Consider the following 15,138-nt stretch of genomic DNA (forward strand, 5'->3'; position numbering starts at 1 on the left):
ATTGCCAACACCCACTTTAAAAATCATAATAGAAGAATATACACTTGGAAAAAGCCAGGCGATACTGGAAGGTATCAGATAGATTATATCATGGTTAAGCAAAGATTTAGAAATCAACTCGTGGACTGCAAAACTTACCCTGGAGCAGACATTGATAGCGACCATAATTTGGTGATAATGAAATGTAGATTGGAGTTTAAAAACCTGAAGGAAAGGTGTCAGATGAATCGGTGGAATTTAGAGAAGCTTGAGGAAGAGGAGGTAAAGAAGATTTTTGAGGAGGACATCGCAAGAGGTCTGAGTAAAAAAGATAAGGTAGAAAATGTAGAAGAAGAATGGGAGAATGTTAAAAAGGAAATTCTTCCATCAGCAGCAGCAAACTTAGGCGGACTAAAGAGAACTGGTAGAAAACCTTGGGTTTCAGACGATATATTGCAGCTGATAGATGAACGTAGAAAATATAAGAATGCTAGTGATGAAGAAAGTAAAAGGAACTATCGGCAATTAAGAAATGCTATAAACAGGAAGTGCAAACTGGCGAAAGAAGAGTGGATTAAAGAAAAGTGTTTAGAAGTGGAAAGAGAAATGAACATTGGTAAAATAGACAGAGCATACAGGAAAGTTAAGGAAAATTTTGGGGTACATAAATTAAAATCTAATAATGCGTTAAACAAAGATGGTACACCTATATATAATACGAAAGGTAAAGTCGATAGATGGGTGGAATATATTGAAGAGTTATACGGAGGAAATGAATTAGAAAATGGTTTTATAGAGGAAGAAGAGGAAGTTGAGGAGGATGAAATGGGAGAAACAATACTGAGATCTGAATTTAAGAGAGCATTAAAAGATTTAAATGGCAGAAAGGCTCCTGGAATAGACGGAATACCTGTAGAATTACTGCGCAGTGCAGGTGAGGAAGCGATTGATAGATTATACAAACTGGTGTGTAATATTTATGAAAAAAGGGAATTTCCGTCAGACTTAAAAAAAAGTGTTATAGTAATGATACCAAAGAATGCAGGGGCAGATAAATGTGAAGAATACAGAACAATTAGTTTAACTAGTCATGCATCAAAAATCTTAACTAGAATTCTATACAGAAGAATTGAGAGGAGAGTGGAGGAAGTGTTAGGAGAAGATCAGTTTGGTTTCAGGAAAAGTATAGGGACAAGGGAAGCAATTTTAGGCCTCAGATTAATAGTAGAAGGAAGATTAAAGAAAAACAAACCAACATACTTGGCGTTTATAGACCTAGAAAAGGCATTCGATAACGTAGACTGGAATAAAATGTTCAGCATTTTAAACAAATTAGGGTTCAAATACAGAGATAGAAGAACATGTACAGGAACCAAACAGCAACAGTAATAATTGAAGAACATAAGAAAGAAGCCGTAATAAGAAAGGGAGTCCGACAAGGATGTTCCTTATCTCCGTTACTTTTTAATCTTTACATGGAACTAGCAGTTAATGATATTAAAGAACAATTTAGATTCAGAGTAACAGTACAAGGTGAAAAGATAAAGATGCTACGATTTGCTGATGATATAGTAATTCTAGCCGAGAGTAAAAAGGATTTAGAAGATACAATGAACGGCATAGATGAAGTCCTACGCAAGAACTATCGCATGAAAATAAACAAGAACAAAACAAAAGTAATGAAATGTAGTAGAAATAACAAAGATGGACCACTGAATGTGAAAATAGGAGGAGAAAAGATTATGGAGGTAGAAGAATTTTGTTATTTGGGAAGTAGAATTACTAAAGATGGACGAAGCAGGAGCGATATAAAATGCCGAATAGCACAAGCTAAACGAGCCTTCAGTAAGAAATATAATTTGTTTACATCAAAAATTAATTTAAATGTCAGGAAAAGATTTTTGAAAGTGTATGTTTGGAGTGTCGCTTTATATGGAAGTGAAACTTGGACGATCGGAGTATCTGAGAAGAAAAGGTTAGAAGCTTTTGAAATGTGGTGCTATAGGAGAATGCTAAAAATCAGATGGGTGGATAAAGTGACAAATGAAGAGGTATTGCGGCAAATAGATGAAGAAAGAAGCATTTGGGAAAATATAGTTAATAGAAGAGACAGACTTATAGGCCACATACTAAGGCATCCTGGAATAGTCGCTTTAATTTTGGAAGGACAGGTAGAAGGGAAAAATTGTGTAGGCAGGCCACGTTTGGAATATGTAAAACAAATTGTTAGGGATGTAGGATGTAGAGGGTATACTGAAATGAAACGACTAGCACTAGATAGGGAATCTTGGAGAGCTGCATCAAACCAGTCAAATGACTGAAGACAAAAAAAAAAAAAACTTATCACCCATGAAATCTACCTCCGCCTTCCGGCGTGCCGAAAGGGATTTTTTTCTTTCCTACGACCACTGGATTTTAGTTCTTGGTTTCTTTATTTTGATTTGGATACCTCCTGATGTTATATTTTTAGCCTAAAAATGTTCATATTCTGGATTTTCTTTTCAGAGATCAGTTTTTCTCTCAAGTCTTTTTTCTGACTTCTTAGAAGCAAATTAATTAAGTTTTACTGATTTTTAAAGAGTTTTTCCTTTGTCAATTTATTTTTTCCATTCTTAAAATACGTTAATAATTTTTATTCTTATCAAATCGGAAAATTTTTCGGCTTTTTTAATATATTTCGTAACTATTTTTTATTCTTCAGGTTTTGTTCTCTTTTGTGGACTCAAAAATCTTTCTTAAAATTCTTCTTTATCTCTATTTTTTTCTATTTCTCCTTTACTGTTTAAGTTTAAACATTCCAATGCAAAAACTTATAGGATTAATTATGATGTCTATTTTTGCGTTTTTGAAAAGGTATCTTTTGTTGCAGCTCCGTTTAGTTATTCCGTATGCTTTCTTCGTTTTTCAGAATCTTTCATGGATCACCAGTTTGTTTGATCGTTTATTCTAAATATTACATTTTTTGATTGGATTTTTCAAAAATTGAGTTAAATGAATTTGATTTTTTTTTTTTTGTATTTTTGATGAATTTAGTTTTTCCTATGGAGATTTGTAATTTTGGGGTTTTCGAATTTCTTTGAGAAGGTTAATTTGAATGTCTGCCGATTTGTTGTTTTGGGGTTAGAAGTGTCAAGTCATTTGCGAAAGCTAAACAGTAGATTTTGATTCCTTTTACTTTTGTTCCTAGAATTACGGGACGGTTTTCTAATTTAAGAAGATTTTAAACACGTGATTATTTTTACGTATTTAAAATAATGACATAAAATTATTTTCTAATTTAAATTGATAAACGTTTTACATAATTTTGGTAAACCATTTTACATAATTTTTTACAACATCGAGTGGTAGCGTCTCGGCCTTACATCCGGAGGTTCCGGGTTCAAATCCCAGTTAGGCATGGCATTTTTAATACAGAATTATTTTTTCATACGCTAAAAATTTCCATTTGGGCTAATGACCGTAGCAGTTGAGAGTGTAATCTCATATTAAAAAAAACTCTTACATAGTTCTGCTCAAGAAGACCGACTTTTCGCTATTTTATTTTGTTTCCTTTTGAAAAAGTATCAACTTATTCTAATCTAAAATTTTATAAAGAAAAGTAATTAAGAAATAGATTGGAAACAGAAATAAGTAAACAATTGAGAAGCAAATTAAAATAAAATAAAACTATACACAAATATAAATAATAATAATAAAAAAAGTAATTTTTAATACCGTAACAAGAAAATCAGTAATACGGTAATAATTCCGACGCCCACACTATTTCAGTCAGAAACTTACTGATTTTCAGAGTACAATGCACTGCATACGTTCGATTATCCAGTAGACTCTACACACAAGCATCAAGTTTCAACTCGCTCACCACTATGATTAACTGCATAAGCGGGTTTTTTTAAATGAAAAATGCAACACTACACAGTTAGTATAACCCGTAGATAAAAAAAACATACCCGATCATCATGACCCTCAAATCGGGAAACACTAGCTGAATAAATCGAACAATATTGCTAACAATAGATACCGTAAATAAAGAAACATCTACTTTCCAACTTGCAGCATCATAACGAACCACGCTTTGAACCTGCCCCACTCAAACCTTTTCGACATTAAATTGAGCGTAACTCAAAAACAACTCAACCAGTCTTCATCAAATTTTCACATGCACAACATCACATACACTACTACATCATATCCAAAGTTCAATGAAATTTATCCAGTAATTATGCATATTTTCGAACCACAAATTTTATACATAGGCACTTAAAAATGTATATAGGAAACCAAACATTAAGTGAATGATATTTTCGTACTCCTAACACCTCAAAATGTAAAGAAAATTCATTTTTATCCCCCACTTCCACCATGAGGCCGAAAGTAGTACCATACTACTGTTTTTAAATTAATTAGAGTACGTTTGCTTTATAAAAATAAGTACTTTAAAATACATGCATAATAATTAACTATCAAAAAATGCTACAAAAATCTACAATCAAGGTTAAAATTATGATTAATTATGCGTACTTGCACAAAGAAGTTTTCTTGCTTTATAAATGAGTTAAGGATTTTTGTTTTTACAGTATAAATTTAACTTTTAGTATACTGCGTTTAGAAACTTGTTTTTTTTTTTTTGGAAATAGAAACTTTTTTTTGTAAATTTAATTAAATTATAGAAGCTTACAGAGATTGCCTCCTCTATGAATCATGAGACCTTGCCGTTGGTGAGGGGGCTTGAGTGCTCAGGGATACAGAGTAGCTGGACCGAAGGTGCAACCATATCGGAGAGGTATCTGTTGAGAGCCAGACTAAGGAATGATTCCTGAAAGAGGGCAGCAGCTCTTTCAGTAGTTGTTAGGGGCGTGAGTCACAATGACTTAAACGGCCGTATCAACATCACTCAGTCCTCTGAGTACTGCGCAGCTGAAAGCAATGGAAAACTACAGCTGCTTTTTTTCCAAGAAAATGTGGCTCTCTGCATTTTCACATAGCAACAATGGAGGCGCCTTCCTTGGTAAAATATTCCGGAGGTAAAATAGTCCCCCGTTCGGATCTCCGGGTGGGGACTACTAAGGAAGGGGTCACCAGAAAATTAAAAAATAACATTCTACGAGTCGGAGCATGGAATGTTAGAAGCTTAAAAAAGGTTGGTAGGCTAGAAAATTTAAAAAGGGAAATGGATAGGGTGAATGTGGATATAGTAGGAATTAGTGAGGTTCGGTGGGAAGAGGAAGGCGACTTTTGGTCAGGTGATTTTAGAGTAATTAACTCAGCGTCAAATAATGGGCAGGCAGGAGTAGGTTTCGTGATGAACAAGAAGATAGGGAGGAGAGTGGAGTATTTCAAAACGCATAGCGATAGAATCATTGTAATAAGGATAAAATCAAAACCTAAACCGACAACGATTGTTAACGTTTATATGCCTACAAGCGCCCATGATGATGATGAGGTAGAGTGTGTATACGAAGAGATTGATGAAGCAATTAAACACGTAAAGGGAGATGAAAATTTAATAATAGTTGGAGATTGGAATGCAAGCATTGGAAAAGGCAAGGAAGGAAATATAGTGGGTGAATACGGGCTGGGCAAAAGGAATGAAAGAGGGGACCGACTTATAGAGTTTTGCACGAAGTATAATTTAGTAATTGCCAACACCCAATTTAAAAATCATAATAGAAGAATATACACTTGGAAAAAGCCAGGCGATACTGGAAGGTATCAGATAGATTATATCATGGTTAAGCAAAGATTTAGAAATCAACTCGTTGACTGCAAAACTTACCCTGGAGCAGACATTGATAGCGACCATAATTTGGTGATAATGAAATGTAGATTGGGGTTTAAAAACCTGAAGAAAAGTTGTCAGATGAATCGGTGGAATTTAGAGAAGCTTGAGGAAGAGGAGGTAAAGAAGATTTTTGAGGAGGACATCGCAAGAGGTCTGAGTAAAAAAGATATGGTAGAAAATGTAGAAGAAGAATGGGAGAATGTTAAAAAGGAAATTCTTAAATCAGCAGAAGCAAACTTAGGCGGAATAAAGAGAACTGGTAGAAAACCTTGGGTTTCAGACGATATATTGCAGCTGATGGATGAACGTAGAAAATATAAGAATGCTAATGATGAAGAAAGTAAAAGGAACTATCGGCAATTAAGAAATGCTATAAATAGGAAATGCAAACTGGCGAAAGAAGAGTGGATTAAAGAAAAGTGTTCAGAAGTGGAAAGAGAAATGAACATTGGTAAAATTGACGGAGCATACAGGAAAGTTAAGGAAAATTTTGGGGTACATAAATTAAAATCTAATAATGTGTTAAACAAAGATGGTACACCAATATATAATACGAAAGGTAAAGTCGATAGATGGGTGGAATATATTGAAGAGTTATACGGAGGAAATGAATTAGAAAATGGTGTTATAGAGGAAGAAGAGGAAGTTGAGGAGGATGAAATGGGAGAAACAATACTGAGATCTGAATTTAAGAGAGCATTAAAAGATTTAAATGGCAGAAAAGCTCCTGGAATAGACGGAATACCTGTAGAATTACTGCGCAGTGCAGGTGAGGAAGCGATTGATAGATTATACAAACTGGTGTGTAATATTTATGAAAAAGGGGAATTTCCGTCAGACTTCAAAAAAAGTGTTATAGTTATGATACCAAAGAAAGCAGGGGCAGATAAATGTGAAGAATACAGAACAATTAGTTTAACTAGTCACGCATCAAAAATCTTAACTAGAATTTTATACAGAAGAATTGAGAGGAGAGTGGAAGAAGTGTTAGGAGAAGACCAATTTGGTTTCAGGAAAAGTATAGGGACAAGGGAAGCAATTTTAGGCCTCAGATTAATAGTAGAAGGAAGATTAAAGAAAAACAAACCAACATACTTGGCGTTTATAGACCTAGAAAAGGCTTTCGATAACGTAGATTGGAATAAAATGTTCAGCATTTTAAAAAAATTAGGGTTCAAATACAGAGATAGAAGAACAATTGCTAACATGTACAGGAACCAAACAACAACAATAACAATTGAAGAACATAAGAAAGAAGCCCTAATAAGAAAGGGAGTCCGACAAGGATGTTCCTTATCTCCGTTACTTTTTAATCTTTACATGGAACTAGCAGTTAATGATGTTAAAGAACAATTTAGATTCGGAGTAACAGTACAAGGTGAAAAGATAAAGATGCTACGATTTGCTGATGATATAGTAATTCTAGCCGAGAGTAAAAAGGATTTAGAAGAAACAATGAACGGCATAGATGAAGTCCTACGCAAGAACTATCGCATGAAAATAAACAAGAACAAAACAAAAGTAATGAAATGTAGTAGAAATAACAATGATGGACCACTGAATGTGAAAATAGGAGGAGAAAAGATTATGGAGGTAGAAGAATTTTGTTATTTGGGAAGTAAAATTACTAAAGATGGACGAAGCAGGAGCGATATAAAATGCCGAATAGCACAAGCTAAACGAGCCTTCAGTAAGAAATATAATTTGTTTACATCAAAAATTAATTTAAATCTCAGGAAAAGATTTTTGAAAGTGTATATTTGGAGTGTCGCTTTATATGGAAGTGAAACTTGGATGATCGGAGTATCTGAGAAGAAAAGATTAGAAGCTTTTGAAATGTGGTGCTATAGGAGAATGTTAAAAATCAGATGGGTGGATAAAGTGACAAATGAAGAGGTATTGCGGCAAATAGATGAAGAAAGAAGCATTTGGAAGAATATAGTTAAAAGAAGAGACAGACTTATAGGCCACATACTAAGGCATCCTGGAATAGTCGCTTTAATATTGGAAGGACAGGTAGAAGGGAAAAATTGTGTAGGCAGGCCACGTTTGGAGTATGTAAAACAAATTGTTGGGGATGTAGGATGTAGAGGGTATACTGAAATGAAACGACTAGCACTAGATAGGGAATCTTGGAGAGCTGCATCAAACCAGTCAAATGACTGAAGACAAAAAGAAAAACAGAGATTGATGATATATGAACACTTTGTGTCTTTTTTTAATAGAAGTATGTGTAATATTATTCTAATTTCCATGAAAAATAGATTTTACATAAAATTACAAATATAATAATAATTATATAAGTAATAAGGAAAATATGGAAATTATTATCCATATAAATAATAAAACATGAATAATATTTTTTAGATAATTATTTTCATTATTATTTTTCTCCCCTGCGTGTGTGTGTGCGCGTGCGCGCGCGTGATTAATAAGAATATATGTATTAAAAAATAAATTAAAAAATACTGAAGCTAAGTAATCAAACAAATTTTACTTTATCCTAACGGCAGGAAATATTTTCGTAAAACTTAATATCTTCCATATTATTATCAATATTTGCAATTTATTAAGAATTTTTTAGCAAAACCTGTTTTAAGTAAAATTATATACAGTCTGTCCACCGGGTTGGTCTAGTGGTGAATCCGTCTTCGCAAATCAACTGATTTCGAAGTCGAGAGTTCTAAGGTTCAAATCCTAGTAAAGGCTTTAATAAGGATTTGGATACTAGATCGTGGATACCGTTGTTGGTGGTTGGTGGTTGGGTTTCAATTAACCACACATCTCAGGAATAGTCGACCTGAGACTTTACAAGACTACACTTCATTTACACCCATACATAACATCCTCATTCATCCTCGGAAGTAATACCTTACGTGGTTCCGGAGGATAAACAGAAAAAGAAAAAAGATACAGTCTACGGTCGTTTGTATCTTCGCATATGTAAGCTTCATTAATTATAAATTACAATTTAATTAATCAACAGATTTATGAAAATTGTTGTATTTTATTAAGTTCCGGGTAAATACGATTATTTAATTTATTTTTTACACGAAGATTAAAAATAACGGAGATATACATGGTAATAGTAGCAATTTTGAATTCCAGTGTCGATTGGCTGGATCGTATTACGTAAACACGTTCAATGTTTTCCATTACAGATAGATTTCCATTAAATTTATTGGTAGCTGGTATTTTATATCTGTTTATTTTTAAACACCTTTCTACATACCTGATACATGTTTAGATATATATTCGCATAATAATATACGATAAAAATTCGGTCGATCGTAGTTCGCATCGACCGTACTGTGAGGGCTACCATGAATTTATTCAATTAATCCATCGTGGATTAATTCAAATTACACTAAAAATAATTAAAATATGTTTTTATTTTGTTTCGTTCTATTCGGTTTGCATACAGTAAATTCTTTTCTTATCGTAGTTCGTCATAAAATGTAGCAAAGAGTATGAAAAGATAAACCGTACAATTTCTCGTATGTTGACCGCCGCTGCACCGATTAGCTAAGTTACAATCGGCACTAACTATCGGCTTAGTGCGTCGATTGGTGATCTATCTTACATAACTTCATTAATTTCCATAATATTTGTTTAAATCTTATCGGTAACCACCAGAATTAATTACCTACGTATTAAGTATCTAAGTTGAATGTATCAAATAAACCACTGCTGTCTGCCGAGTAAGTTGATCATCCGCATCTTCATTTCTCAAGAATTCATAGATTAAAGATTATTACGAAATTATCACAAAAAAAGTATATTTGCTAATTTTTTAAAATTCCATGTTAAAAATATTACGTAGTTATATTATTATAGAATACAATAGTTATTGTGCCACCGTAAAAATTATGGCGAAACATGAAGAAAAAAAGCACACTTGATATCGTTTACAGATAAGCTGCAATCCGTTATCTTATACTACGTCACGGTCGATTATATTTCCTTAAAATTTAATAATTTTCTGGTTTTTATTGCCTAACTTTAACACTCTTACTACAAAGATCAGCTAAGATGTTCGGTTGAATTCGTCTTTGTATGCCATGGAATAATTAAATTACATTTGGTTATAAAAAATATTTTAAATTTGCTGCTATTTTTCTGCATCGTATAATTTTCCAGATAAATATAATTTATTATTTTGAAACTTTTCATAAAACTGACTGTAAAAGCTACCAAAAAAAAGAAAAATAAACTTTAATAAAAAACTGTGTTCTTTTATATTACCAGAAAAATGCAGTGAAAATTTATTATAAAAAGCGTATAGTTAAAAATTGTATAACTTACTTTTGCACACGCTATTTATAAACGGTAAACAGTGAGTGAAATTTCAAACCGATAGAACGTTTTTGGATAAACTTGGTGACATTGTAAGCCTTGTTGCACTCATCCTCTGGTATCGAATAAAGGTTTCCCTTACTCGTACAAGCGAGTGGGCATACGATAAATTAAAAATACTACCGCGTACACGCACGCAGATAAAAGTGAGTAAGGGAAATAGTGCCCAAACCCCTCAATTTTTTTTTTTGATTGCTCTATGTTTAAGAATGCATTCAAAAAAAGGAACAGCAAATGTACTTATCAGCCGTAATTAGTACCGAAAATGTATTACCATTAAATACTATAAAAAACTTACTATTTATTGATTCAATAAATGGATTTTGTAAGGGGTATAAAAGAATCGGTATGTAGCGCGTAACGGTTGGAGGAGTATATTTATATAAAATAAGGGGCCTTCTATTAAATTAGAGTAGAATTTTTGTCGCTTACCTTATCGGCTTGACGGAGGCAATCGATTCGCCTCATTTTTCCTTTCTGATCCGGGTTGGAAAGTACACACATCGCCGGTTTCTTTCCCGTTATGCTGAGTACAAAATCTTCCCTACACTCCTGAGTAATATCTTTTCTCAGCTTTCCTAGCAGTCGAGATGCCCACTTCTGCTTAACTTCCACCTTCTCGTTCTGAAACAAGAATAAACATAACCATCAAATATTAATAGAGAACCAAATCCTATTTTATTCTCAGTAATTAGTAACGCGCAAGGTTTTCTTTTGAGGGGAAGTTAAATTTCGATATCTATTATACCTAAACCGATTTAATTGGATTAAAATAATCTAACTGCTAGTTTTTTAACTACTAATCCTAAAATAGGGAATTGTATAAAACGTTAAATAGGTCTACACCGGTTTATATTTTTTTTAGGATTTTATCTTATAATTTACGGTTTTGAATTTCAATAAAATTAATATAAAATATATTAATACTGGATTCAATAAATATTTCGTTTCAATACACAAATCTATGAACAAGTAGACTCCAGTTCGTCGAATAAACATATATATATCACATTACGTATCAGTATTTAATTTAATTTAGTTTAAATTGTTCATGAAAGTAGAATTATTTATAGATTAAATTTAAGTTATAATTAAGTTGCATTGAGTAACTGTTGGACTAAACTACAACTTTAACATCATTTACGTTTCAAATTCGTAAACTTTCTTTCATAATAGAGAATAATAATAGTATATATCTATATATATTAAAAACAATTGTATTATATATTAAAAAAAAAAAAAAAAAACAATCAGCCTTTAATCAACTTTACAAGAAGAGTGAGATTAGTATAATACAATTAAAAATTTTCTAATAATTTTTAAACCTAACGCAAGAGTGATCTTGGAATTACATAAAATATAATCTTTCCTGTGGTAGGGAATCTATTTCGGATACTGTATGGAAAATCCATAAGCATGTGAGACAGAAATTGTTAGATCCTTTTATTTATGTATTTTACTCGACTGTTGAAACAGGTACATTAAAGAATACGTTTGAATTTATGTTAAGAAGCTGCATTAATTCGAAATCTGGTTTTATTTATTAATCAAACAGCATTCTTAAATTTATTAATTATTCCTCAGAAAAATCGTTTACTGATTTTCTAATAACTATATTTTTCCTTAGCCTTATATATAAAATATTTAAAAAAGATTACCGTAAGATGATCCTTGGTTCATATTATTATTTTCACACCCTCATGAAACATACGTGATGGAATAAAATCGATATTTTATGGTGTTCGCTGAAGCATTCATATCCTGTTAAAAGATTAAATGCACAACCTTATGTTTATGCAAGTATTCTTCCTTTAATTTTTAAAAATACGTTTCATGTGTTGCATTTATTCAATATTGTAATACAGCTTTCAGAATATTACAGTCTTAATTGATTTATTAATCGGGTGTTTGAAGACGTTTTACAGCTATCTGTAGAATATTGCTTATCAGTTACCATAATTCTATAATACGAAAAAAAAACAGTAAAAAGTACATTTATTTCCCGTTGTGTGTATTGTTTTTTTGCTGATATTATGATAAAAACTGAACAAATTCTGGGAAAGCCGGTGCTTGAAAGGATGAAAAAAATCGAGTTCGTGGATTAGATCTTAACTTAAATGTCTTCGCTATGTGGGATGAAATTAATAAAAAAATCGTTTGAAGTTGAAAACTAGAATCCAGATTTAATAAACCATTCTTATTCGGGAATTTAAACAGACAGGATCGAAAAGTATATTTAATTATTACGCTTCCCTGAGGTAGAATGAACTACTTGAGGTTAATTTAAATTTAAAATAGTAACGTCAGCTCGATTAATTCTTTTTCGTTTACATTCATATTTTATTTAAAACAATGTAGTTAATTAACATATACGATAGTATTAATCTCACAAATTAACTTCTACAAAGGGTTTTAATTCAAGAGGAATTTGAAATATCAAAATCAAACAGAATTTTATGTTTTATTTAGTATAATCTAGGCCAGTTACCTTGGTGAAATGGGTCGTGAGGGAGAGTTATTTATTTATGTTGTATTATGTTCACGTCGAATTTGTTTTATTATGTTAGTTTTGTTTTATAAATAAAGTTGTTCTGATTTAATACTTTGCTTCGATTATGGTAACTGCGACACGATTCAGTAAACCTTGTAGGAATTGTAATTACAAAACACACGCGCGCGCGCATGTACACACAAAAGTACTATTAATTGTAGCAAAATGGTATCCGATTGAAAGCGAACTGTTAATACATATATTATCCACGCAAAATATGGCGAGTAAATAAATAGTAAAAAACAAAACAAAATAAAAGGCTGAAAAAATATAATAGTATATAGGCGTTAATGTGAATAAATCATGTAACCGCTCACGCACACACACCGACCAAAACAAAACTCACTCACTGCTTCTGGCTCCAGTTACGATGCTCAACGAAAAACACGCAAGAGCCACGCCAAATAGAACACGATTATCAATAATTTTTAGGGGAGAGGATGGTAGCATGTTCCGCAATTGGCGTTCTCTAACGAGAAAAGATTTATTATTGCTGCCCTATAACAAGGGAAGTAAGAACTGAATAAGATGGTAACCAGAATTCCGGAGTTAGAATAATACTTTTTAATAAATAAAAATATTTTTTCAAGAAACTAATAAATAAAGAGTTTAGTTTAAATAATGATTAAATAATTTTTTTATTCGTAAATCTTCAGCGTCTTAAGATGTTGAAATTAATTTAATTTAAATATAATTAATTCAAAAATTCACTATTTCGGATTATATAGGATTCGGATCTCGTCTATATTATCGAAATTTTTAATTTATAAGCGGAAAAATCATTAGTTAGATTATTTATAAAAAATTGAATTGTTTTTAGTTATTACCTAAAACGTAATAAAAATTAAAAATCTGCAAAAATTAAAAAAAAAAAAATCGTAAAAAATTGTAACAAATATAATATACTTTATTTATTTATTATAGTCTTGTTCCTTTAAAAATTAGTAAACGCCTTCCGTGTGTTTGGGGGAAGGAATCATAGAAATGAACTTTAAAAAAAAATGTTTATATGAAAGATAAAAATCTATTTTTATAATGAAATTGTTTTAGTTATTGATAGAGAAAAATACATCCTTAAACAGAGAGTATATAAAAAAATCATGTCGTTAGAAAGAGCGTGGAGCTGTCGTTATATGTCTGAAATGAAAAAGTAAACCTAGAAGAAGTTATTTAAAATTTTATATTTATCGTTGAAATTAAAAAAAGAAATACATTCTGAGAGTATACGAATAAATTAAAAATATAAACATTTTATTTCAAACGCGTTATTACCGATGATTTATGACACATTTTTAAACTTTTTAATTATTTTTGTTAGTTAAGTGCATCGTTAACAAGTATATAATGTCAAACACCTATTTATTTGTAAAGAGGGAGCAGCCAACTGGTAAATACCGTACTTAGGTGAAAACAGCCGACTACATAATTTTCAGTTGCATAAAATACTATGTCTGGCTAAAATAGGTTCAATTTTTAAGTTTAGTTAAAAAAAATTGTATTTGTAATCAAGTGTAAACAGAAAATCAGATTTAAATTGAGGCGATAAAAATAAAATTTTTAAGTAGGAATGTACCTTTTTTATTAAAGACACACCTTACGTCTTTGTCCTAGAATTCAATTTTAAAAACATTATTCATCATTTTGAACTCTACCAAACCAGATTTAAAAAAGTCTCTTTAATTTTTGGTTTACCTATTGTTATGATCGTCATTAGCCATGATCTAGAAAAATTTTTTTTTGATGAGTGAAAAATTTTTATTCAGAAAAATTTTATTTTAGGAAACATATAGCTACCTAAAAGTTTTTTTTAATTTATTAAACAAATATAAGATTTGTAAAAAGGACATAAACAAATTTATTAAAATCTTTTTTACTTATACCGCAGTTCTTTTATCTATTATTTTAAGTGTTGCATACATGGTAAGAGAAGCTAAGATATGGTAAGAGAGTAAGATAAATTAAATCATTTTCATGCTTTAATTTATCTTAGCTCACCTCCCATAGTAGAAAATCTTGTTTTACAATGCAGTATTTAAATCCTAGGATGAGTCACTTTCCAGAAAAATAACCTTCTGGTTTTGAGACAAAATGATAAACCTTGATTTCAGTGACGTTCGATCATCTTAACATAATATCTTTATTTATAACTGTACTTCAATAAAAATAAATTTTATAAAAAATGTCAGGAAAAATAACATTTACACAATTTATTTTGTATTTTTCCTGTTTATCTGCTACCAAAGTTATTCAGAGTTCTAAAAATTTATAAATCTATGTTTCATAATTGTACATTTAGTAGTCGAAGCGCACTAGTTAATTATTCAGTCTATCTTTATTTAATTATAATCGCGATTAATGGTTACAATGAACCTTTTATCACCTTTTTTGTTTTTCTTAATTCTTCATTTTATATATGTTTAATTTTTTTTCTATTCACTAATATTACAATCTTTATTTAAAAGCGTACAAA

The 15,138-nt window shown here is 31.2% G+C and overlaps 1 protein-coding gene across 7 annotated transcripts in view; it reads right to left on the reverse strand.

The window, feature by feature from the left end:
- Window positions 1-15,138, reverse strand: part of NfI (Nuclear factor I) — a 989,818-nt gene that overhangs the window by 286,854 nt on the left and 687,826 nt on the right. For all 7 annotated transcript variants that reach the window (XM_075362974.1, XM_075362976.1, XM_075362975.1 and 4 more), the window contains one exon: window positions 10,550-10,741. In XM_075362974.1, the coding sequence (XP_075219089.1) occupies window positions 10,550-10,741 (192 nt within the window). The remainder of the gene's footprint in view (window positions 1-10,549; window positions 10,742-15,138) is intronic.

Source organism: Lycorma delicatula, chromosome 4, assembly GCF_047948215.1.
Source record: "Lycorma delicatula isolate Av1 chromosome 4, ASM4794821v1, whole genome shotgun sequence".
Classification (NCBI taxonomy): Eukaryota; Metazoa; Arthropoda; class Insecta; order Hemiptera; family Fulgoridae; genus Lycorma; species Lycorma delicatula.